Raw genomic sequence first — 24,564 nt, 5'->3', positions numbered from 1 at the left:
GCTCTCTCCTGTAATGATTGATGTTGAAGTTCATTACAGTGTGTTGGATATGACCAGTGTAATAGAGCTCCATCACTCTCATCTGAGACAGCACGGCCTCCCAAAGAGAGACAAATGAGTCCCGTGCTCATTAACAAAAAACCCTCTCTCTCTCTCTCACACACACACACACACACACTCTCTCTCTCTCTCTCTCTCTCAAGATGATCTGCGCTGGTCATCATGGAGTCAAACGATTGTTGTCTGCTGCTTTGGGTCAGTGTCGGTCCTTCTCAATTACATGTGTGGATGTAAAGTATGCTTTCATTTCCATCGTCTCTTGCACAAGTATAGGACATACTTTTCAGGGAATAAGGACATGGTGAGACTTTTAGGTCGGTTATGGACAAGTAAGCTAGAAGTACATCGGATGCACATTTTAAAAAAATATTTTATAGCACAAAGGTTGTCATGCAGTTTTCATGAAGAGCCTAAGAACTGAGAATCTTTCATATTATGTATTTTCCTCATGTGACCGTATAGTCTTATGATTTGGATAAATAACACGTTTTTCACTAAATCAAATGCATGTGCAAAGGCTAAATGGGGAAGTTAATGTTTCATGTCAAAGTCATATAAATTGAATATTGGCATAATTGCATGTTAAATGAAAACTTAGATCTCTGGATATTGCATGTTTGGTTTGTTTTCAGAACAGAAAAGAAATGGTCCAGAACAATAATTCTGATTTAAAGGGAAAATAAGATGCTGAGGGCTGAAGCTTCACAATGATTCCTACTTCAGAAAAAAAAAAAATCCATGTTCATTTTTAACACAAGAATAATCATTTTACCCCATGGTCTCTTGACATGCACTGATGACAGATGAGCTCTATTACCTGCTCAAAATGCATCAAATAACGTAAATCTGCTGGAGTTTCAGAAGAGCAAAGACACCTTTAAAAGTCCACAACTGTTTCAAAGGAAAATGGAGATTTTAGTTATGACCTGTGCATTAAAACAATAAATATTGCAAGATTAACATTTCCTGTAATTTAGCCTATCTTGAAATTGAAAAGATTCAACATATAACATAGGATATCTATATATAATCTATGTATTTATCATTATTATTATCATCATATTGTTTAGTAAATCAAGCCATATTGTTTTGTATTATTAATTACACTTTATAATCGCATGCTAAATGTACTTTTGTGGATGAGTAAATAAATAAATCAACAAATAAAAATGATTAAAAATAACTGTCAGTTGTCACCTTGTGCTTTATAGGCTAATGTTTGGTATACAATTATATATATCAGCAGTGAGTTGATCAATAATTAATAAATTCGTTTCCACAGATGACAAACACTGAAACAGTATTTAAGAAGAATAAACATGCACACAATGAATACATTTTCTCCCAATTGTATGCAACCATGTTGCACCATATTTATTGTGACGTCGATGTGAATATATCACTCTGCCATTGTGTTCTTGAGCTTATTTATTTCCATCACCGTTTTTGTTGTTGTTTTTTTTCTTCACAAAGAACTGGGGGATATTCCGCCTCTAGGACAGAAATGCTTTTAAGAGCACATGCAAAAACTGAAACGGCCCGTTAAAATCATACGGGGAAATCAGACAACAAATGGCAACACATGCAAAAATTCACTACAGCAACTTATAAATACTTATTTTTTTTAAAAAAAGGTCTCTTTACAGTCTCGTATAGTGCACATGTGTGTCGCACGGACACATTTAATATTTACAAATGTACAAAATAATAAATTAAAAATAAAGAAATTTTAGGGGAGAGAAGGAATGAACAATGTCGACGTTGAAAAGTCGGTAACAACTTAATAACTTTCAAATATTTATAATGTAATGCTTAACAGGTCGTGTGTCAATAGCCTATACATTCGAATAGTATAAACTTTAAGTCATATATAGGCAATTCAGAATTGTATGTATAAACCGATGATGATCCGTTAAGCATTGTATAGGCCTCGAGTTTGAGTGAACAAAGTGTTACCTAAACGTCACTGGATATCCTTAGATACTGAAAATGTCTCCTTTTAGGTGTGCTTCATGCATCTGTACTGCGTGACCCCTGACCTGTGTGACTGTGGCTCGTGTAAATGTTCGTTTGAGGAGTTCAGGGTCACTTTGATTGAGGAGTTCATGGCCTGCTGCCCGGCTCGATCTGTTGGTGCTGACTCCGAACCGCGAACCTGTTGACGTGCACGGGGATGGGCACCACGATTTTGGGGTTCCGGACGGGCTCCCCGGATCTGTTGTTGACGTTCCCGGCTTTGATCCGTTTCCATTTGGCCCTGCGGTTCTGGAACCAGATTTTGACCTGGACCTCGCTGAGTTTGAGCGCGTGCGCGATCTGAGAGCGCTCGGTGAGGGACAGATACTTCTTACAGTGAAACTCCTTCTCGAGTTCCAGGAGCTGTTCGCTAGTGAAAGCAGTCCGTCTCCTCCGGCTCTTTCCCGCAGAGCCGCCCGGCGGTAACGCGTCCTGTGAGCCGCCTTTCAGTTTGCTTTTCTGGGCCGCTGAAGCGCAGGTGTTCCCGTCGGAGAAGCTCTCGTTCTCGCTGTCGGCCGAGCTGTCCTCCCGGTCACTGCACGCGGCCTCCGCGGACTTCAGGTCCAGCTTCTCATCGTCGGAACTGTACAGTTTGGTTTCGCCTGAAGAGAAGGACAATTATTAAGCATTACAAATATTCTGGTCAAGGGACAAATGTAGTGTTTATGTATGTAGGCTAAAACATTTAAACCCAATCGAAACTTAATGAATGCATTACAGGTGGTGCCAAAGTGACGAAGTGACTTTTTGACAACCTCGAATTAATTACTGATCAAGAAAATCGAGTTTAAAATAAATGTTCTTTATTGGCATTGATGGTTCCATAAAAGAACATTTAACATACATGGAACGTTTGCGTTCCACAAAAGGTTCTTTAGGTTATTAAAATAAATAAATAAAAATGTCTCTTTTAAGATATGTTCGCTGAAAGGTTCTTTGGGGCACCAAAAATGGTTCTGGCATCACTGCAATATCCCGTGTGTAGAACCTTTATTTTTAAGAGTGTAGAAATGAATTCTCTAACATGATGAAAACATTGAATTGTTAATTATTTGCTTTATGGTGTAACATAATCCATTTAAAATTTAAATTGTACTGATATTATTTCATAAATATCCTGAAACATAATAAAATCCAACAATAATAAAATTCCTTAAAGGCCTGTCCACATATTCGAACCAATGACTTTAGTTCATGCCTTACAACTTTAAAAGCTAATTTAATCTGTAAATTCGTTACACTTTTTATGTTTAAGAAAATGGTGTATAAACTCAAAAGCTCGAATAGAAATGACAGTATTGGAACAATTTGTATGGGGAAAATATATTTTTATAACATAATGATGAAGTAAAATAAACAGTGTGCTGAAACTTCACAGCAATTGCTATTTTGTTCGTATCGTTTGCTTTGTGGTTCAGTCTGCTCAAACTTTAAAATATCAAAAATTTTGCTAACTATTTAAAAATATCACTAAACATATAGCCTAGCCTATAATTAGCTATAATTGTTTCGACGCTCTCCTGTGCCGGAGTGGAGGCCTGTGCCACCTGACTTCAAATCAAACGACAATGGAAGTTTTCAAGCTAAAATGTGTTGATATTTATTTTAATAATTTTATAAAGTCCGTTTATAAAATTAAACAGTTAATAAAAACAGTATATGATAAAATGTCTAAAATGCACTCTGTTTATCCAGCCACAAAAACGACAGTTTTAAACCACATAGGCTATAGGTGAATTTTGATTCAAAAGCTATACCGAAAAATGTTATAGGCCTTACATTTATATCATAAAAAAATACATGACGTTTCATGACATTTCTGACTGTTTGAATGTACAGCAAGTTTCAATTGTTTGTTGATGACACTAAAGAAAGTTTTTAATGAAGTTCCACGCTTTTAGAAAAAAAGTTAATTTTAACCTTTTTTTCACCAAAAGAGCATCTCTTCTTGAGCATCTGTTTTTTGTTGTTGTTTTTGTTGTTTTTTAGGTTAAAAAAAGTTATTTTATTTATCATATTGGTTTGTTTGTTATAAAACTCACCAGTATTTTCTAAAGAACTAGGGTAGAGGATAAAAGTTTGTTTTAGAACTTTTGGCATCATAGAACCCTTTTGGTTCTAATCAGAACTTTTATTTTGAATAAAGGCGGTTAGAACTTTTGAATCCAGCTGTCAGTGAGTTTGTCTCCGGTGCTCACCTGCAACCGCCTGAAAAGTTTCCGTGAAATTGAGGAGTTCGGAGCCCTTGAGTTCGTCATGCGGGCTCTCCTGCCGGTTCATCCCCGTCCCGTCCGCGCCTAACCGGGGTCCCGGCATCTCCTGCGGGGGATAGAAACTATCTGGAGGGTCCGAGAAACTGGGGAGGGTGGTGGTGAGCGCCACCATGGAGGGCATCCCCTGACCCAAACCTGCGCAAAAAGTGTTGGTGAGACGCCCCGCGAACGATGCCAACGGTGCCAAGGGAGGGATACCCGACGGTAATGACGAATGAGACAGGGCTTGTGGAATCATAAGCGGTCGGTACGGCATAAACATCGGGTAGCCCGTGTAGAGCAGGTGGCCCGGCCGGGGCTGTGGAGTGCCAATCAAAGAATCAATGGAAAACGCCGTGCCCGTACCGCTCGGTCTCTGCATGGTGAACTGAGCGCGGTCTGGTCGTATAAATCCCGTGCACTGGCCTTCTGAGACAAATCACCCAAATGTGGTCCACGGTTATCCTGATGGTGCTGTAGGGTCCTCGCCGTCCAACTGACTGGGACCTGATGCGTTTTTTTGTCTGAGCTCTCAGTGTCTCAGCCTCTATTTGTCACATACTGAGACATAAACACACACACACACACTCTCTCGCGCGCGCGCTCTTGCACCCTCTCTCTCTCTCTCTCTCTCTCTCTCTCTCTCTCTCTCTCTCTCTCTCTCTCTCTCTCTCTCTCTCTCTCTCTCTCTCTCTCTCTCTCTCTCTCTCTCTCTCTCTCTCTCTCTCTCTCTCTCTCTCTCTCTCGCTCTCTCTTTCTCTCGGTTATCATCAATACAAGAGGATAGAAGGGGGTGTTGCCCTGGAGACTCATCCATCTTCCTCAAATTACGCTTCATTTCCTTATTCAGTCCCTGACTTTTTAGGCCGCCTAGAGAGGGGGGTGTAGTTTCCCAGTGGGTCAAGTCCCCTCCTCATGGAAAGCGAATGTGAGGGGACTGCGTTGACCACACCAACCCAATCAACTATTATTAATTTTGATTGATGATAAGTAATTACTTTGTATTCAAGGGAAGATATATAACAACGGTTCTTTTGTTGATTCTTTTAGAGGCCGATGGCATCGGAGTCGTGAGGGCGGAGAGGCAGATGTTTCGGCCCTCTTGTGAGAGAGAGTCTTTTCTTTTCTGTTCGGAGAAAGAGTGAATCTGGCCGACAATTATCCCCAAGAGAGAGATTTTACTGATGAAATGACGTTTGAATGTAGAGATCTGTGTGAACACTATGCTGATAAAATAGGGAAGTATTACAAGATATTGGCTTATAATTATCTATAGGCCAAAAAAATATGGATTTTAGATGATAAAATTAAGCAATTCCTTGAAGAAAAAATGTCAAAAAAATGCTGGGTTGTTTCAATGTTTGGATCAAATATGGACAAACACAACCATTGGGCTTAAAATTTTAATTCAAACCATAATATATATTTAAATAAAATGTAAACCAATTTACGCTTGGGTTCGTCCATATTTGACACATACGTGGGTTGAAACAACCCAACGTATTTTAGAGTGTAGCCATTTTTGTGCATGGAAATGTGAAATGAAAACATTTCAAAAGCGTTTTCAAATAACTTTCAGTCTCCAAAAGTTAGATAAGTTCGCTAAATGTAGGCTACATGCTAGCGAAAAGAAATCGTGGTTGTTCCCCTGAGGGGTAACCATAGCAACAGCAGGCAGCGCGAGACGAGTGCTTTCCGTTGGGATCCGCCCGGCCGGAACTTCCACAAAACACAAGTAGGCCAACTGTCATTATTTATCACTTTATTATTCTATATTAATATATCGAAAGTATATCACAAAAAGTTTTGTTTAGATGGCTTACGTCACCCAGAGTATTAGGGCGGCGAAACAACAATTGAGTTACGCGAGACGATCTCAACAGATTAAACCGAAAATTACTGACAAAAATTCCCTTAAAATGCTGGGCCTGGTCATGGATAACAAGTAACGTTAGTTTCTTCGTTTGGCCTGAACAAACCTGCCTTTTTATTTATTTTTGAAAGTAAAAACAATATATAGGGCTAACGTTATAGAGGCTAGCTATAATATTTTTAAACTTTAACTTAATGGCACAGCCATAGGGTCTAAAGGGCTCTGTGTTTTTTATCCAAGATTTTCAGCCTTTTAAAGAGACATTTCTCTTTTTTATAATCTCCGGTCAGTTAGGTCATCTACATTTAAAATATATATATATATATATATATGTATGTATATGTATTATCGTAGTTCATACATTGAACATATTAATCATGTGCATTCACGTAATCCATTGTAATGTGTTTAAATAGAGCCAGACAAAAAGAGTGTCATGTAGGCCTATCTCCACAGATATTCAGAGGAAAGGTCCTTGATTAATCATACAGATAATTTGGACAATATGTAGGCTACAGAAAATTAAGAAGGAAAAGACTTTAAGAGAAAAACGAATCATATACTTTCCTTATTTGAGAATATAATTTAGATTTTAAGAAAAAAATAAAAGAAAAAACAAAGAAAAGGGGTCTAAAATTGCACCCTCTGAGCGGTTTCTCTTTCCCCGCTAAGCATTAATTTAATCGGAGATCATTTTACCGTTTAAATGCCAATTCACTTCTGATGATGATTAGGCGCTATTGAGTCCTGCGGGGCGCGAGCTCTCCAACTGGCCGTCTGATTGCGCGAGGACATAAACACATCACCTCCGACTCTGATTAGCGATGGAGGACCCACAGATGCTAATTATTCTTATAATTGCAAATGACTCCATTCAGGAGCAGTGCTCTTTGATCTATTGAAACCAGACAGCGTTCTCTCTCTCTCTCTCGCTCTCTCTCTCTCTCCCTCTCTCTCTCTCACGCTCCTGAATGGGATACAATCAGAGCCCCCCCCTCCTCCTCTTGGTCATAAGACTTTTATCAAAGATCTGTTCATAGACAATTGCTTTGCAGCTTTGTTCTTCACTACATGAAGAAAAAAGAGCAAACCAACAAGGCTTTATTATCTTTGACGCGCAATTATATCCAAATAATGCTAGGGATTATGATCAAATGTATTATGATCAATGTATTAGGATGGATGCAGGCCAAGTGGGACAATTGGTAAGCTTCATCCTAATCTAATATAGGGTGACATTTGGATCATATATTTTTTAAACAACACTATCAGAAAGTGTCCCCTGTATTCTGATACTTTATAATAATTTATAAAATTGTAGTATAATAATAAATATTATTATTCACAAACAAATGTCCATTGCATTGTTGCTATTGTTTTTTAAAGAGTCAAGGTGACAGGATCATTAGACATGAGACCCTCACATTGTCCCCAATCATTCTGCGCTCTGCCTTTACTTGCTGTTTATCATTCAAGCGCATGCCTCTCCATAACATAATCACATAATACTTCCACACAACTCATCTCCATAATGCTCCTCTGAAGGAAAAGCCACATGTGGCTGGATGAGCCTGTGTCACTCATCTTTCAGATCGGATAACAACAAGTAAAAAAAAATTAAAAACCTGACGTGGTACTTAACATTTTAAAAATCATGTATACAATAGTATTCATCCACATAGAGAATAATGTTACAGCAAGATTTCCTATATCATTCCTCTGAGAAGATAGATAAATGAAGATGAAATCACTGGATAGGATAACGATATCAAATAAGAAAGTGCCATCCAAGCATATCTGGACATGTACCATAATAATACAGAATTGTATTGTAAGCGAAGCCTCAAATTAGACATGAAATCAAGCACTAAAAATGTTAAAATAGTTAAGTTGATAGAATAGAATAGTAGAACCTTTCTCTCTAAAAAGAAACATTTTAAATATAAATCAATTTTTGCGAATTAAAAATGCTGTTGTTTCAACCCATGTTTGGGTCAAATATGGACTAACCCAACCGTTGGTTTAATTTTTTTAAATTAAAATTTTAAACCCAATGGTTGTATTTTTTTAGCATTAATAACAAATAAAATAAGAAAAACAGCTAAAATGAATTACATAAATATAAATACAATTTGTAAAGTTTATTTTACAAGAAAATTGAAACATTAAAACATACCATTGTTTTGAATATTTTCAGAAACTTTCAATTTCGCATGAATTCCTATCAGTGCTTTAAGAACTTTGAAGAGTTCAGATTCCATGAGAGCTCCATGGCGCCCCACTGTGGAAGCTAATGAGAACTTTATATCCTGACCTTCGGCTTACACCTCCTGTTTTGTTCTTCATGAAACTCTTTCATCTTTTTTCTTTCTTTTAATGCTTTAAAATAGATATCAGTAATAGTACAACCTCGTAATCTTTAATCAATATAACTTCCCCTCCCTCTTGCAGCGATGTCTCTTCTCTGATGATGTGTTTACTGGCCCGAGGGCGGGGCAACCTGTCACTCACATGAGATCCACCAATAGCAAACCACAACCATCCAATAATTTCCCCATGGACATAATCAAGAGGACACTTCACTTGGATATACGTCTGCACAATGGTCACATGAATTTACCAAGTAAGACGTTCCAGGATTAACATATTTTTGTTCATCCTGGAACAACAGTCCTGTCTGGAAATGTAATCCTAACCCTATCCCTACCCCTAAAACTAACCATACCCACAAGTTAACCCTAAAATCAGAGGGAAATATAACACTGATGTAGAAGCACCTAACCCAGGTTGTAAGCCTAAACTTGATATAAACTGTAAACTTATCCTTCAAATCTGATTGGTGGATTGAAATGTTGATCCAGTGTTGCACGGTGAAATCACATTCATCATGTCACAATAGGGGAGAAAAGACTATTGCAACTTCCATTTCATGCCGACTTTAAACAAAAAACTTGGTAAGGACAAATTTCTACCCTTCAGAATCACAAAGAATTAAACAAAACTCAATGACTTGATGGATGGTTGTGTGCGTGCTTGTGTGTTCTCAGGTTTGTGGTCTCTCAGTGCATATAGTCTTTGAATGCCAGCATTATATAATTTTTTAGAAAGGTTGGCAGACCCAGGTTAGGGAGCACCCAGTGCAAGCGACCCTCCAGGAACGCTCGGAGTCTGTGGCGGGCCAGGTGCTGGAGACATCGAGGAGTTTGGCTCAGTGCAAACAGGGATTCGTAGAACTCCCGGTGTTTCTGTGCCAAAACAAGACACATATGAATTCATATGATCTGATATTGTAAGAAGATTATTTTGAGATGAGTGAAACCCATTTCTTTTTTTTTCTTCTTTTTTTTTACTTGCTATTTAACATTCAGTTAAACATTCAATACATTATATTTAAGAAAACATGGAAGCTGTACATCATCTGACCTGAAACACTTCCGGAGGAACCGCCTCTACCCAGGCGTCCGTGATTTTGAGCCGGTCATAGGCGTTGAAGAGCACTTCTATTGTTCGTGGAGATGTGCAGCAATATTTCAACACCTGTGTCAGAGAATAAAGCTGTCATATTACAAGAAAAAGAAAACAGGGAAATGAAACTCAAATATCAAGTATATTATTTGTAGCTGTTTTTTTATTTGAATATATTTTAAAATGTAATTTATTCCTGTGATGCAAAGCTGAATTTTCAGCGTCATTCATCCAGTGTCACATGATCCTTCAGAAATCATTCTAATATATTCTTATTATAAACAATGTTGAAATCTTTTATTGCATTATGAATGTCTTTACTATCCCTTTTGACCAATTTATTACATCCTTGCTAAATAAAACTATCATAAATGTTAAAAAAGTAAATTAAAGTATCAAATATGAATAAAGTCTTGTTTATCTCTGAAAATAGATCCAAATGTAATGTTCTTCAGAAACCAACAGAATAGATCACAAGAAATTAAATGGCCAGATCTTAATAAGAATAAACCCTTTCCCAGTAAAAAAAAAAAAAAACCATCCGAAATCGCATACTTCCCTATATAGTAGGCGAAAAACAGTATGTGACAAAAGAAGTATGTCCGAGTTCACAGTACTCATAAAACAGATGGTAAAATTACCCGGATGACCTACTACTTCGTGTGCATACGATAAACACTTTACTATCCCATGAGGCCACAGGAGAGGATTTATGAATGGAGGTGAAGCGCGCAACTGACGCTGGTAGGTCACATGATAATGACAACATGGCGAATGTAGTATGTTCAGATTTAGCGGTTGTGAAGTAATTACTTATTTAAAATACCTACTCAAGAGAGTACGCGATTTCAGACGCAGCCGGTCATAGATCAGCAGGTTTCTGTCAGTTTCCACCTGGTGCAACAGCCCCACCTGTGTTGTGGAGGTCAAAGGTGGAAAGTTGTAGTTTTGGGTTGAACATGGCATGGAATAATTAACTACTTGGGCTGATGAACAGATTGGGCCCCCCTCTGGGGGATTGTGGGGAATTTCTGCAATTACTGCTAATTAATCTCCTATTAACATTTGCCTCGTTAAGACTCAGGCAATTTATTTGGCACAAGTGGGACTCATTGGATGCGTGATGTCAAGTGTTTTTAACTGTGCGCTTTTGAAAGACAGAAATAAATCCATCTGAAAGTGATTATTTCTGTATTTGTGACAAGTAAAGTATCATATGCTGCTTGCTGTGAACTTTAATGATGGTTTTGAGTTAATTCATTCATAGTTGAATAGGATAAATACTGTATATATACTGTTTAATTTATAAAACTGTAATTTACAGACTGCAGATGGATGTCTTCTTGAGACGTGGGTTCGTTCAAGTGGCAAAAAGGTTAGTTCCCAATTTTACTGTGCTAGTTATAAAATGAATAGAATGTAAAAATGAAAATTTATTCACCCTCATGCCTTTCCATGACTTTCTTTTGTGGTTTCTTTTATAACATTATAAATGGCTTTACTGTCACTTTTGACAAATTTAATGCGTCTATATATACAAATATCCCAAAAATGAGAAATATCAGTAGTGCATACCACTAATAAAAAAAAATCCTTAAGGAATACTTTAATTTATTCATAATTTGGAACCAATCCTAAACAGTCTTTATGAGATAATCAGGGAAATAAGTCAGAAAAAGAATGAAAAATTAACCTAATGGATAAACAAAAATAAGCATTTCAGCAAATCCAGCATGAATTGGTACAATCAGATAACTCCTAAAGTGCCCCTGTTATGCTGTTTTAAAGGTTCCTAATTTTATTTTGGATGCCTCCTACAATAGTTTTACATGCATCCAAGGTTAAAAAAACACTTTGATTTTCTCATAAAATACATTGTATATCACCTCATTTCTCAAAGAGTCTGAAAACGGTTTGTTCGATGATTCTGGCTGAATCCCAAATCGCCCTCTAAACCCTCAATCACTATTCCCTACGTTAGTCAACTAATACAGTTCACTTGAAGGAATGAATGAAAATGAGTGAGCGAATTCGGACAGCCGTTGAGCGTACATCAGCTGTACACTCGTTATTGCAGTGCAATGTGGGATTGAATGAGTGCACTCAATAACGTCCACTGTGGTTTCGGACACCACTACTAATGGCTGTCCCCTCAAATAATGCCCTATCTGAGGGTATAGATTTTGGATTTAGCCAATGTTTCTATAAAGCCCTCCTTTCCACAACCATACTCTGCTCTGATTGGTTAGATGGCTCAGTCTGTTGTGATTGGTCTATCGCTTACAGTGCATGCTGGAAACGAAACGCATATTACCAAATCTGAATTTCAGCTCTGGATCTTCCTCAGCGCTTGATACACAGTGATACGAACAGTAACGATGGCGTCAGTTTTTCTGTATCAATTCTAGCGTGAGTCTTCGTCCTATTAAACTGCAGTAAAGTGGATTTGCTTTCGGAGAGCTGAAAACAGCGTCTTTATGACATGTCGAAAACACAAACCAAACTCTTCCAGTCTCAGCTACAGTGTTTGAGGGTCAAAGTTAGGGTTAGCCATTGTTCGCCATTGCCGTTGTTCGCGGGCAGCCATTGACCATAGGCTGGTATTGTGCTAATTTGTTACATTGTTACATAGGTATGTAACAGGAAGTGAGACTGGAATTGCTAACGACTCCGTTTCAGCAGTTCAGAATTTATTATTTTATTCGTCTGGCAGATGTTTTACATTTTATTACACACTGCATGAAAGTTGATTTTCGAAAAAGCATAATAAGGACACTTTTAAAGGGTTTCAATCTTTTTAGATTGGTTCCAAATTAGGATATAAATGAGCATTCCTTGACTAGGGATATAGTGTCCAGTGCTGACCTTGGGCAGAGCTCCAGGCCACACTCTGATGGACCCGTAATTGAGGAGTGCCTGAACGATCCTCTCGGGCTCATGGTCCGTCTTGTAGGCCACCACCTTCAGGATGTTATGCATTGGTGCTTCTCCACCGTAATCCATTTCGTTGACCAAGGCTTTGTTCTTAAGCAGTAGATCCACCACGTCAGGGTTGACGTTCTTACACGCCATGTGCAGTGGAGTCTGCTTGTCCGTGTCACTGACCTGTACATCCGCCCCGGCAGAGACCAGCATGTGGCAAACACGACTGTAGCGCTCCTGAGACGAGCGCTCCTGAGGCTGGGAGCACGCGGCATTCAGAGGTGTGTTTCCTTCGTCGTTTCGTAGGTTTAGCGCAGCTCCGTGTCGTAAGTAGAGCTCCACGTGATCTGGAAGGCCGTGGCGGGCCGCCACATGAAGGGCCGTGTCGTTCTCATCCAAGCTTTGACTGTTGATCAGAGCGCCGAACGCAAGTAGATGTTTGGCACACCTGGAAAAACATACACAAATATTACATTCTGCGTTAGCTCTATCAATTTTGTTGGATATTATTTAACATCAAAGTCTGCGTTGTCTACAAGTACACTACCGGACAAAAGTTTGAGGTCAGTAAGATTTTAAATGGTTTTGAAAAAAGTCACTTATGAGAAGGCCTCATCGCCCTTAATTGATAAAAAAATACAGTAAAAACAGTAATATTGTGAAATATTATTACAATTTAAAATAGCCATATATTTGAAAATGTAATTTATTCCTGTCATGCAAAGCTGAATTTTCAGCATCATTACTCCAGTCTTCAGTGATCCTTCAGATATTATTCAATTATACTGATTGAAAAAGCATTTATTATTATCAATGTTGAAATGCTGCTTAATGTTTTTGTGGAAACCAGGATACACTACCATTCAATAGTTAATACTTTTATTCAGCAAGGGCACATTAAATTGATAAAAAATGAGAGTAACAGGATTTATAATGTTACAAATGATTTCTATTTCAAATAAATACTGTTCTTTTTAACTTTCTATTCATCAACAAAACCTAAAAATGTGTATGTTTCCTCACACGTATCGATACATATACATTGATAAAAATAAGAACCATAATTAATAATTGAGCACCAATAATAATTGAGCCGCAATATTAGAATCAGCATATTAGACTGATTTGTGACTGAAGACTGGAGTAATAATGCTGAAAATTCAGCTTTGCATCACTGGAATAAATTACATTTAAAAATATATTCAAATAGAAATATATTTCTTCTTTCAAAAACAAACAAACAAACAAAAAAACATAATTATTCCAAACTTTTGAGCGGTGGTATACCTTCATTTCAAGTGTCAATCTGACAGTCATTTGAAAAGTTCACCACAGGATTTCCTGTAATCACAGCACTGAACAAGCACTTACTCAAGGGAATCGAGTTCAGTGCACACGTGCAGGGGCATCTGCCCGTCTTCATTGGCTACGTTGGCATTGGCTCTGTACTGCAGCAACAGCTTGGCACACTCGGGCTGGCACTCCTCACAGGCCTCATGCAGGGCAGTGCTGCCCCCAGGTGCCAGGTCCACTCGAGCGCCCCTCACGAGGAGATGCCGCAGACATTCGGTGAAACCCCGGCCAGCGGTGATGTGCAGTGGCGTGGTCAGCTCTTGTTCATACGTCAATGACCACAGTCCTGAACAAAAGAGCACGGTTATTATGAGATTATCTGAAGATTACGACATTCAGTATTGCAGTTAGCTTTCAACTGTACAGTTAGTTTCAATTTTAGATCAGGAAATCAAGAACACGACTGGAGAGTTTGAAGATTTAAAAGATTTTTGCTTAGTTTGTGTGGATGCCAACCAAAGTGACAGGGCTAACATCTAGGGAAGGGGCATAAAGCACATTTGCATATTATTACATTTGCATTTCAAAAGTTTGTGGTTGGTAACATTTCTTAATGTTTTTGACTCTGAAGTCTCTTCTGTTCACCAAGGCTGCATTTATTTGATCAAAAATACAGTAAAAAGGTAATATTGTGAAATATTATTACTATTTAAACATTTTCTATCTGAATATTTTATAAAATGTCATTTATTCCTGTGATGCAAAGCTAAATTTTCAGCATCATTACTCCAGTCTTCAGTGTCACATGATCCTTCAGAAATCATTCTAATACGCTGATTTACTGAGATTTACACAATTATTAATAATAATGTTTCTTAATATTATCAATGTTGAAAACAGTTTTTGCTGCTTAATATTTATGCTTAATTTTTTACCATGATACATTTTTTGATGAAGAGAAAGCTCAAATAACAGAATTTATTTGAAACAGAAATCTTCTTTAACATTATAAATATCTTTACTGTCACTTTTGACCATTTTAATGTATCCTTGCTGAATAAAAGTATTAATTTCTTTAAAAAAAAAATCTTACTGTACCAAACTTTTAAATGGTATATAGTATACTTTCGGTACATGTTTAATCTTAACAATAATTCTATAAATATCCAAAGCAATTTCCATTGCATGTTTTTTATTTAGGTGTTTGATGACATTAGATGCATTGTAACTGTAACATCACACACAGTGCTGTAGGTTTATCTGAATTCACTCATTTACTGTTAACAGAATGCTAAATGAGTCAAACACCAACATCCAACATAATGCCTCTGACACTTACAGTGTGTTCTTATAGATTAATAAGTTAGCAGATGCCATGATGCACATGAGCAGACAATCTTGTTCAGTTTCATTACTTGCTAAATGACAATGCGGACAGTCAGTTTATAATGTAACACACCAAGAAAAGTTTGTCTCCCATGCAATACTCATTTTTTCTGATCAGTATTTTAGCAAGTTTCAAGGGAACACGCATAAACACAAACTCATAAAAAGACCCCGAAGCAACCTCAAAGACACAGTCGGGGTGGTGCAATAAGAAGAGAGCAATCTATGTGTAACCGGAACACATAGGGGAACAAATAACTGTGACAGCAGGCGAGTCTGACGTGGAAATACTGGAAATGAAGATACGCTTTAGAGTGGCAAAGTTTAAGCGCTAGTGTATGCACAGGAATGTATACACTCACCTACAGGATTATTAGGAACACCCGTTCAATTTCTCATTAATGCAATTATCTAATCAACCAATCACATGGCAGTTGCTTCAATGCATTTAGGGGTGTGGTCCTGGTCAGGACAATCTCCTGAACTCTAAACTGAATGTCAGAATGGGAAAGAAAGGTGATTTAAGCAATTTTGAGCGTGGCATGGTTGTTGGTGCCAGACGGGCTGCTGCTCAGTTACTGGGATTTTCACACACCCATTTCTAGGGTTTACAAAAAATGGTGTGAAAAGGGAAAAACATCCAGTATGCGGCAGTCCTGTGGGCGAAAATGCCTTGTTGATGCTAGAGGTCAGAGGAGAATGGGCCGACTGATTCAAGCTGATAGAAGAGCAACTTTGACTGAAATAACCACTCGTTACAACCGAGGTATGCAGCAAAGCATTTGTGAAGCCACAACACGCACAACCTTGAGGCGGATGGGCTACAACAGCAGAAGACCCCACCGGGTACCACTCATCGCCACTACAAATAGGAAAAAGAGGCTACAATTTCCAAGAGCTCACCAAAATTGGACAGTTGAAGACTGGAAAAATGTTGCCTGGACTGATGAGTCTCGATTTCTGTTGAGACATTCAGATGGTAGAGTCAGAATTTGGCGTAAACAGAATGAGAACATGGATCCATCATGCCTTGTTACCACTGTGCAGGCTGGTGGTGGTGGTGTAATGGTGTGGGGGATGTTTTCTTGGCACACTTTAGGCCCCTAAGTGCCAAATTGGGCATTGTTTAAATGCCACGGCCTACCTGAGCATTGTTTCTGACCATGTCCATCCCTTTATGGCCACCATGTACCCATCCTCTGATGGCTGAATCATTTTAAATTGGTTTCTTGAACATGACAACATGAGAGTTCACTGTACTAAAATGGCCCCCACAGTCACCAGATCTCCACCCAATAGAGCATCTTTGGGATGTGGTGGAACGGGAGCTTCGTGCCCTGGATGTGCATCCCACAAATCTCAATCAACTGCAAGATGCTATCCTATCAATATGGGCCAACATTTCTAAAGAATGCTTTCAGTACCTTGTTGAATCAATGCCACGTAGAATTAAGGCAGTTCTGAAGGCGAAAGGGGGTCAAACACAGTATTAGTATGGTGTTCCTAATAATCCTTTAGGTGAGTGTACACTGCAATGATACTTAGGTAGACATAATGCATGACAAAATGATCTTTGAGAACAGAAAGGAATTATTATTAAATTAGTTAATAAATTATTTTATCCACACTTTAAATGGGCTATCAAAACGTTTTATGCTATATTCTGTGCTATTAATTAATTCTGGGTGGTCAGGTTTTTAGATTTCATAATCATTTATAAGATTATTTTATCATTCTGTACAAATAAATGTGTTCTAATAGTCTCAAGTGTGAAACATTCTAAAAAAATTATATTCAACGTTGTTTCCCTCAGAAGCTGAAACAGTTTCACATTGCATAAAAGTTTCTGCGATGATACGAAGCTCAAATATTGAATGGCTAAACAACTGTTGCGTGACATTCTAGTATGTCACCTTTGACTTCACAATTTTTAATGCTAACCCAAACGCAGGAGGTCTGAAAGTGTGCTAATCTAACCGGTCCTACTCAACCCTCTCTGAGCGGGATTCAAACCGGGGTCTCCGGCGTAGGAGGCAGGTGCGCTAACAAGTATGCTAAAGACCTCAGCCTAGCGTCAGACGCTAGCGTGCCTCTTGAGGCCAGGGGAGTGAGGTTTACACGCTCAGCTCTAACTGGTCTACGTCTGTTACACTAAAACGCATTCAGAATTACCAGTGTGAAGTTACTCTTAACCCAGGGTTAAAAATGGCCTCAACCTAGGGTTAAAATGACATTTAAATCAGTTTTATAGGCTACACATATGTAGAAGGCCTAGATTTATGCCATTAAAGTCACTGAGAAACTGGATTTGAGCAATTTACTCTTTTTTTTTTTAACCATTTTACTTACTATCACTAACAAAAAAACAAGTAAAATTTACTTAATTTTTGCATGTTTTACACTCAGATTTTTCAATTGCAATTGAGTAAAATCTAGCTAAGTAAAATGAACAAAGTACACACTGATTTTACTCAGTTTTTCTAAGGCAAATGGTTACACAAAATTAATGTATTTTAAACATCAAGACATTTATAGATTGTCTATGCTTGTGACACAATAATATTCAGTTGTGGTCAAATGTTCAACAATTGAGTTGTTTTAAGTAAACTAAACAAGCAGCAGGAATTATTTTTGCCCCATTGCATAGAAACATCATAGAAACACCAAACATAATTTCACATGTGTCCCTGTAACATACTTAGCCCTCTGTAGTTGAACCTGAAGTTCTTCCACTCCTCTATGTTGCTGGTGTCATATATGGCATCGATGAGATAAGCATACTCTGGGTCATCAATGATACCAATAACGGTGATGTCATCTCCGACCAGAAGCGCATTCCAGAACTGGAGGATAAATCCTGACGCTTGAGCCGTTGCGATCACGTCGCTGCGATATTTCTTTTGTTTGCGAAATTTAATCTTTGGCCCCATGTGTGAGGTAAAGCAAGGAGCAGTTCCGAATCCAGCTTCTTCTTCACGGTTGTGTTGATTGTCTGAGGGGCTTTTCAGACTGGGCACAATGTTATAGATGTTTGCCCTGAATATGTTTGGTTAGTCTGCTGCCTGTTTTTAGAAAGGGGCTATTTTAAGGACGCCTGGCATGACCTTTAGAACGGTCCAGAAACCCGAGGCTGTCTGGCCAATCTGAGAAGTAATCAGTTCAAGTAATCGTGACAATCGAAACAGATCTCTTGGGGGCAACCGAAATACTCTAAGCTCTAGCAGACAAATGCAAAGTTGAGCTTGACAACAACTTGCGCAAAGTTGAGCTCGGTTGCACAACAGCTTGTTCTTACCTCTCACTTTTCCACTTGGGACATAGCGCATGGCTCCTCCCTGTGGCTGGATGAGCAGGTCTGAAGGAAAGCCTCTGGAGAAAAGCTCTTTCACGGCCTCTACATTTCCAGTGTACAGGGCATTTTGAACAACAAGGTCTCGGCACACCATCGGAGGGTTTCCCACGGTCTGCCTGGAAGACGTCCCTCTGTCCCGGGCTTCTTTCCTCAGCAGATACCCACTGAGAACCGGGGCAGCCAGTCTCATCTGGTGCCGCTCCTGCTCTAAAGAGCGCAGAGAGCTTGGATTATACATGGGAGTCCTTCGAGACATGTCTAGACAATCTTCACCTACAGCTTCTTTTTGGTCTAGACACTAAAAGGCCTGGGATCTTTCAAACGGCCTTCTGCTCGGAGGGCTTGTTTTGACATCTGAGTTGGAACTTGGCCACATGTGCATCGAGACTATTTTTACAGTGTCACATGGGTGGGACATAACTTTACAGATTATGTTCGCTATATAGAAGGCAATGACTCATTGTTTATATCAAAACAGCTGTTTACCAGCAGGTCAGCTCTGCCTTATTAGTATTTTCAGATCAATCAGAATCAGAATCAGAATCAATATATACACTCTTGGGTGTTTCTTATACTCAAAATTATATTATATATTCATAAATGATATTATATTTTCATAAATTATGAAGCCAGTGACATGAAGAACATTTGAATTAATAATCTATCTTTTAATTAACCTATCTATCTATCTATCTATCTATCTATCTATCTATCTATCTATCTATCTATCTATCTATCTATCTATCTATCTATCTATCTATCTCTTCAAACTTTAAAGTTTTTTTTAAATGTTTCTCAAAACTTGTTTCTCAAACAAGGCTTTGCTTTTTTTCTTGTTAAATATTTTTTATTCGCATGAGTTAAATTTTTTTTTTAAATTGCAATTCATTAATTTCCTTACATTCAATTTCAAATTGCAATTCTGCATCCTGCTCGCTACCTCAGTTCAATACGAATTCAGGACTTGGATAGCAATTTAAAAGGCATTCTCAATTTAATCTATTTATCTTTCCATGTTTTCTCAATATAAAAATGCATCTTAATGCAATAATTATGATTATAATTTCTTAAATGATGATCCACCATCTCTCCCCCCCCCCAAAAAAAAAATTCCACATTCCGGTTTGCTCTAAAGACACTGCCTCGCGATGTCTTATCCATATGTTAATGACCCTGCCAATAGGAATATAAATGACATTTATTCCATTTTGCCATGCAGTAATAGCTGTCACATTGACTGAAGGCATCAAAAAGTTGCGACTTTGCGAACACACATTACAGGCGAGGCAGAGAATGGGAAGATTGTTTTGCTGCTGGAGTACATCCTTTTAAATGATACACATAATGAGTTTATAATATGCATCTGGGCTACCTCCTCACTACTTTGATGTCTTCCAAATGGCCCGGGTATCATCAGCAAAACATGTAGGCACTTTCCCGCCCCATTGCCTCCCAAATGTATTTTAAATATCATTCCTTGTAACGCAATTATTTAAAACGTTGAACTAAACACTTACTAATGGGGAAAAAAGACAGTGACTTCCATGAATTCATTTCTCAAATGGTGGACATTCAATTTTTGTGGAGGCAGGGACTTTCTCAAGCAAGAAAAAGAAAGAAGTGCATTGAATCAGCACTCCCTCGACTCGTTCGTCTTACTCCCTGCGGACAACACACACACACACACACACACACACACACATATACATATGCACGTACACAGACACACAGTCGTTTGTCTTGCTCCCTGTGGATAGAAGATGTCTATCATTTTGTCCTGCCGTGAGCTTAACAGTGAGGCCATCTGTAGGGTTAGGCTGGTCCGGTCAGACTCACACTCGCTGTTGAGGACCGTCACTGGACTTCCAGAACAGGCTAATGATCGTAACCTTCATCAGTGCAATTAGACAATTAGTTCCTGCTGATTATCTTCCACTTAAGACTGCTGCGCCTCATGTTAAAATCATAAGAATACACTGCTGAAACATCTAGGCCTACTCGGCGTGCAACACTAGACGCTACTAATGAATTTACTAATTAAAGGAACAAAGAGAAGACCAAGAATTAGAAATGCGAGCTAATTGGTTGAGACTAATTGATAACAATCATTATTTTTCGAGGAATAACCAACATGATTATGAGCTGTTTGAATGCTGTGTAAATGGTGCTGCTGCAAATGAACTTAGCTTTGAGCCGGATGGATTGAAGAACTTCATGAAGAGGATTAGTTTGTGGTTTGTGCAGTAAACTGAACATCTAATGGACTTCCTTTCAGAAGTATAAAATACAGTATTAGTTAGCCCTTCACACTCGCAATGACCATAAACTGTTTCCAAGAGGCCAATCTGGTGGTTCCTCACTGACTAATAGCAATAAACACCGCTTAGGATGAAGTCATGACACAAAGACATTCAAAAGTTTAGGATCAGTAATATTTTGCTCACCAAGGCTGCATTTATTTGATCAAAAACACAGTAAAAACAGTAATATTGTAACTTAAAATAACTATATTTTCTATCTTCTCCTCAGAAATCATTATAATATGCTGTTTTTCTGCTCAAAAAATATTTCTTATTATTTTATCAATGTCGAAAGCTGCGGAACCCCTTTTTTTCAAGATTCATATTTTATATGGAATAGAAATCTTTTGTAACACTATATCTATTGCTTTTGATCAATGTAATGCATCCTTGCTGAATTAAAGTAATCATTTCATTAAAAAAAAAAGTTACCGACCTCAAACTTTTAAATGATGCCCAGATGAGCAAATATTGGTCATGCCTAGTCATTATTCTGAATTGTTTCATATAGAACCTGCAGCAGAAGGTGTTGTATAGGGTGTTGTACACTTTTGAGTTGATTCAACAATACAGTATCAACTTTAATGTAGCGTCTTCCGTTGCTATCCTCCAGATTGGGCTCTGTTCAGTTCCGAAACATTAACTTTGGGGGATTAATTGAATTTCTGAGACTGAGACTCATCAATATGCCTCAGTAGAGAATATTATATCAAATTAATTTATGCGGCAAGTTTGCCAAAATCGTGAGTCAACGTTGGCACCGACATCAAAAGTTAGCTGGCATTATGAGACGTAATTCTTCACGAGAGTGGCGTTTATGATAGCCGCTTTGTCCCGTTGCTCAAAAAAAGCTTCCAATTCTGTTTTATAGCCGGTTGGTCCTAACGTTTTGAGTAGATTATTGAAATTTAGTAATGAGGTGAAATTTGTAATGAGGTTAGGGCGACGCGGTTGCATTTTCTTTCGGCAAAATTGCTTTCTCTCGTTCTTTCGAGCGCCCAGAACCCACAATGCATTGGTGTATGTTGCTCTGTTGATTGTGTACGACCGGGCACCCTCTTCATTATGGCAATTGAGAGGTTCATATTTCAACCTAATAGCTCTCGATAACTTTAACAATTGATCACAACCTCATTTTATTGCGAGCCGAGTTAATACACGCTTCCCTGCCAAGTAGAACATTTTCTAATGATGTACTTGTGCACCAAAACAATGCGGGGCCCAGCGCCTGCATTAGTTACTAATGTCCCCATCCGTAATGTGCTTATACCACCCAAAAGAGAGAGAGAGGGAGAGTGTGTGCAAAAATGAAATGAGCGCATGGGGATCTATGAGGGAACCGCAAGATCAAGGGGAACATGGTGATGATGACGATAACGCTTAAGACGCTGTCATTAATGACACCATCACCCTCGCTGCTGTAATATGTCCATAGACATGCCATCATTAGCATATATAAGATCATCAGTAAGGCTTATCGTAGGAGCCAGAGAGGGAGGGCTGGGAATATGGAACACCAGTATTCCTCAGATTTCCCTGATTAATGAAGGGCAAAACATGATTTGTTTTCACCAAAGCTTCCTATCCTGTGAAATACTTCATTGGTCAGCTACTAGACTGTAAAATGGACAAATTATTATATCAGTATGAGCTTTTTAAATACAAAAGTAAAATTGTAGGCCTATTTAATGCTTCTCATTCTGGTTCTGAGTCTCTCACAATGCATGTGACCCGTAGCTTTGTCTCTCAGTCTCACCATATATATCATTTCATGTTCATAAATACGCTTCACAGGGAGTCATGCTGGAAAATCCAATTACTGTAGTTCAAATTGAACATTTGTCAGCATTTACAGTATGTAAAAGTTATTCATTACAATTTGCTAGCACCTTGTGTGATTAGTTTTATATAGCTACAGTTGGGGATATTTCCCATACATTTAAGAAAACAGTGCAGTTTAGCACTTACAAATAATTAAAATATCATAGCATATGTTTGCTACATAAAAATATAATAGGAATGTCAAAATAATTTTGCCAGAATATATCAGGTGAAAGAAATGTCCAATTGTCCTGATCTTTTCTTTACACAACTTTGTTGCAAAAATGTCGAGCACAAACATTCCCATTTTAAAAAAGCAACTTCATTATATATTTGTTAACCTTTTTTTGTAAGACGTTTTTGATTCACTGTGGTTTCTTTTGTTTGAAATACACAGAAATTCAAATGGCTTTGTGGTGTAAGGCTGTTTATTCATTAAATTCAACTTTTTTCAAATTAATTTTCCCATGTAAAATTAATTCAGTGTGGAAAACAAACCCATGCACATGGCAAATGAAAGTGTTGCTCCAATCCGTTCCAGGCTGTGACTATTTGACTCAGTACCTCATGAAAAACTCATCAAAATGAGTTGCTCAGGTCTCAATAGTGTTGAAATGACTCTATCTAGTGGCGAGAATACAACACTACAGTGTGAAAGATCTCTGCACATAACAGAAAGATGCACTTTATTGATCCCTGAGGGTAAATTTGAGATATTCATGTCCTGATTTGCAAGATATTATACACTCCAAACTGTATGCAATCACTATGGCTAAGCTATAAAAACTTTAAGAAGTTGCAGCTTAAATGTGAAACTTCGACTTTCCTTGGCCACTAAGTCACATTTTAGCCCAATTATACCCTCAATACATATTTGAGATGACGAATCTTAAAGTCCCCGTGAACCGGAAGTTGCAAACGACTTTTCTCCAGTGTTGTGACGTATTTCCGAGAGAAACGGAATACTAAATGAGGCAAAATGGTGGGCGTGGCTTTTTCCCCAACTAGCACCTGATTGGATCTAGAAAAGTAGGTGTTTTCATTCAGCCTGTCTACTGTCAGTTGGAGGGGCGTGGTTATGGATGTTAAGAAGACGCCCAAACCGTGAAACCTACGTCATCAGGCAAGGTCCTCCAACGCAGAGGGGAGGGGAAATTTCAGATTTGGATTAAAGATTACGAAGCCAAAAAAATTTGTGTGGATTGACTTGCATGGATGAATTGTTCACCACAAAACGATCAATTTAGGCAAACAAAGTAAGTATGGCCAATTTTGAATTCATGGGGACTTTAAAGGGATAGCTCAGCCAAAAATAATAGTGGCCTAATTCAATCTGTTCATCATATAAAGCGATCGAGTCTTTCCAAAACTTTGGACTAAATCACTCAATTCATATGAATTAGTTTAACGATCTCTTTATGAACTTTTTGAAGAGTCAAAGTGGTAGTTGCGTAGCTGTCAATGGAGGGACAGAAAGCGCTCAGATTTCACCAAAAAGATCTTCATTTGTGTTCTGAAGATGAACGACATGAGGGTGAGTAATTAATGACAGAATTTACATTTTTGGGTGAAGTTACCCTTTAATAAGACTAACAATCATGTAAATAATATTCAGTAGTACTATGGTAACAGCATGGACATTTATAAACTAATATTTAATCAGGAAAAATCAGTTGTTTCCAAGTTTTGTAGTATGGTATACATTGTACATAAGCGCATAATCATTAGATACCATTCCCTCAGTGCAGTATTCTTCTGCACTTGCAAATAAACCTGAGCAAAGAGATTGCTTTTTAAACCAGAATAACGAATACCGGTTCCACC

General features: G+C 38.1%; 2 protein-coding genes across 3 annotated transcripts; both read right to left on the bottom strand.

Annotated features, from left to right (window-relative positions):
- Positions 1 to 1,393: 1,393 nt before the first annotated feature.
- gbx1 (gastrulation brain homeobox 1) lies at positions 1,394 to 4,940 on the bottom strand. Its single transcript, XM_056249303.1, has 2 exons — positions 4,275 to 4,940; positions 1,394 to 2,678 (listed from the first exon to the last, which is right to left on the bottom strand). Exons 1-2 carry the CDS (start codon positions 4,708 to 4,710, stop codon positions 2,164 to 2,166), a joined length of 951 nt encoding a protein of 316 aa, XP_056105278.1. The 5' UTR covers positions 4,711 to 4,940; the 3' UTR covers positions 1,394 to 2,163.
- A 4,078-nt stretch (positions 4,941 to 9,018) lies between these two features.
- asb10 (ankyrin repeat and SOCS box containing 10) lies at positions 9,019 to 18,875 on the bottom strand. 2 transcript variants are annotated; one of them, XM_056249300.1, is made up of 5 exons: positions 18,563 to 18,875; positions 13,960 to 14,227; positions 12,532 to 13,036; positions 9,625 to 9,738; positions 9,019 to 9,446 (listed from the first exon to the last, which is right to left on the bottom strand). In XM_056249300.1, the coding sequence occupies exons 1-5, from the start codon at positions 18,873 to 18,875 to the stop codon at positions 9,261 to 9,263; spliced, it is 1,386 nt and encodes a 461-aa protein (XP_056105275.1). In that variant the 3' UTR covers positions 9,019 to 9,260. The 2 variants fall into 2 exon arrangements, with proteins under 2 accessions (XP_056105275.1, XP_056105276.1); XM_056249301.1 differs by lacking the exon at positions 18,563 to 18,875 and adding an exon at positions 17,966 to 18,525.
- Positions 18,876 to 24,564: the final 5,689 nt, after the last annotated feature.

Source organism: Rhinichthys klamathensis, unplaced genomic scaffold (genome assembly GCF_029890125.1).
Source record: "Rhinichthys klamathensis goyatoka isolate OS25496 unplaced genomic scaffold, OSU_Roscu_1.1 h1tg000059l_1, whole genome shotgun sequence".
Taxonomy (NCBI): Eukaryota; Metazoa; Chordata; class Actinopteri; order Cypriniformes; family Leuciscidae; genus Rhinichthys; species Rhinichthys klamathensis.
This window is presented reverse-complemented; position numbering and strand designations above follow the sequence as displayed.

Bases quoted from the DNA above. Each gene is read 5' to 3' on its own strand.
- gbx1 (XM_056249303.1), bottom strand. From the start codon at position 4,710: ATGCAGAGACCGAGCGGTACGGGCACGGCGTTTTCCATTGATTCTTTG. The intron at 2,679-4,274 runs GTGAGCACCGGA...CCTTCTCTTCAG, and splicing joins AACTTTTCAGGCGGTTGCAG to GCGAAACCAAACTGTACAGT.
- asb10 (XM_056249300.1), bottom strand. From the start codon at position 18,875: ATGTCTCGAAGGACTCCCATGTATAATCCAAGCTCTCTGCGCTCTTTA. The intron at 9,739-12,531 runs GTCAGCACTGGA...TCTCTGACACAG, and splicing joins GGCCTGGAGCTCTGCCCAAG to GTGTTGAAATATTGCTGCAC. The intron at 9,447-9,624 runs GTCAGATGATGT...GTTTTGGCACAG, and splicing joins TTCCTCCGGAAGTGTTTCAG to AAACACCGGGAGTTCTACGA.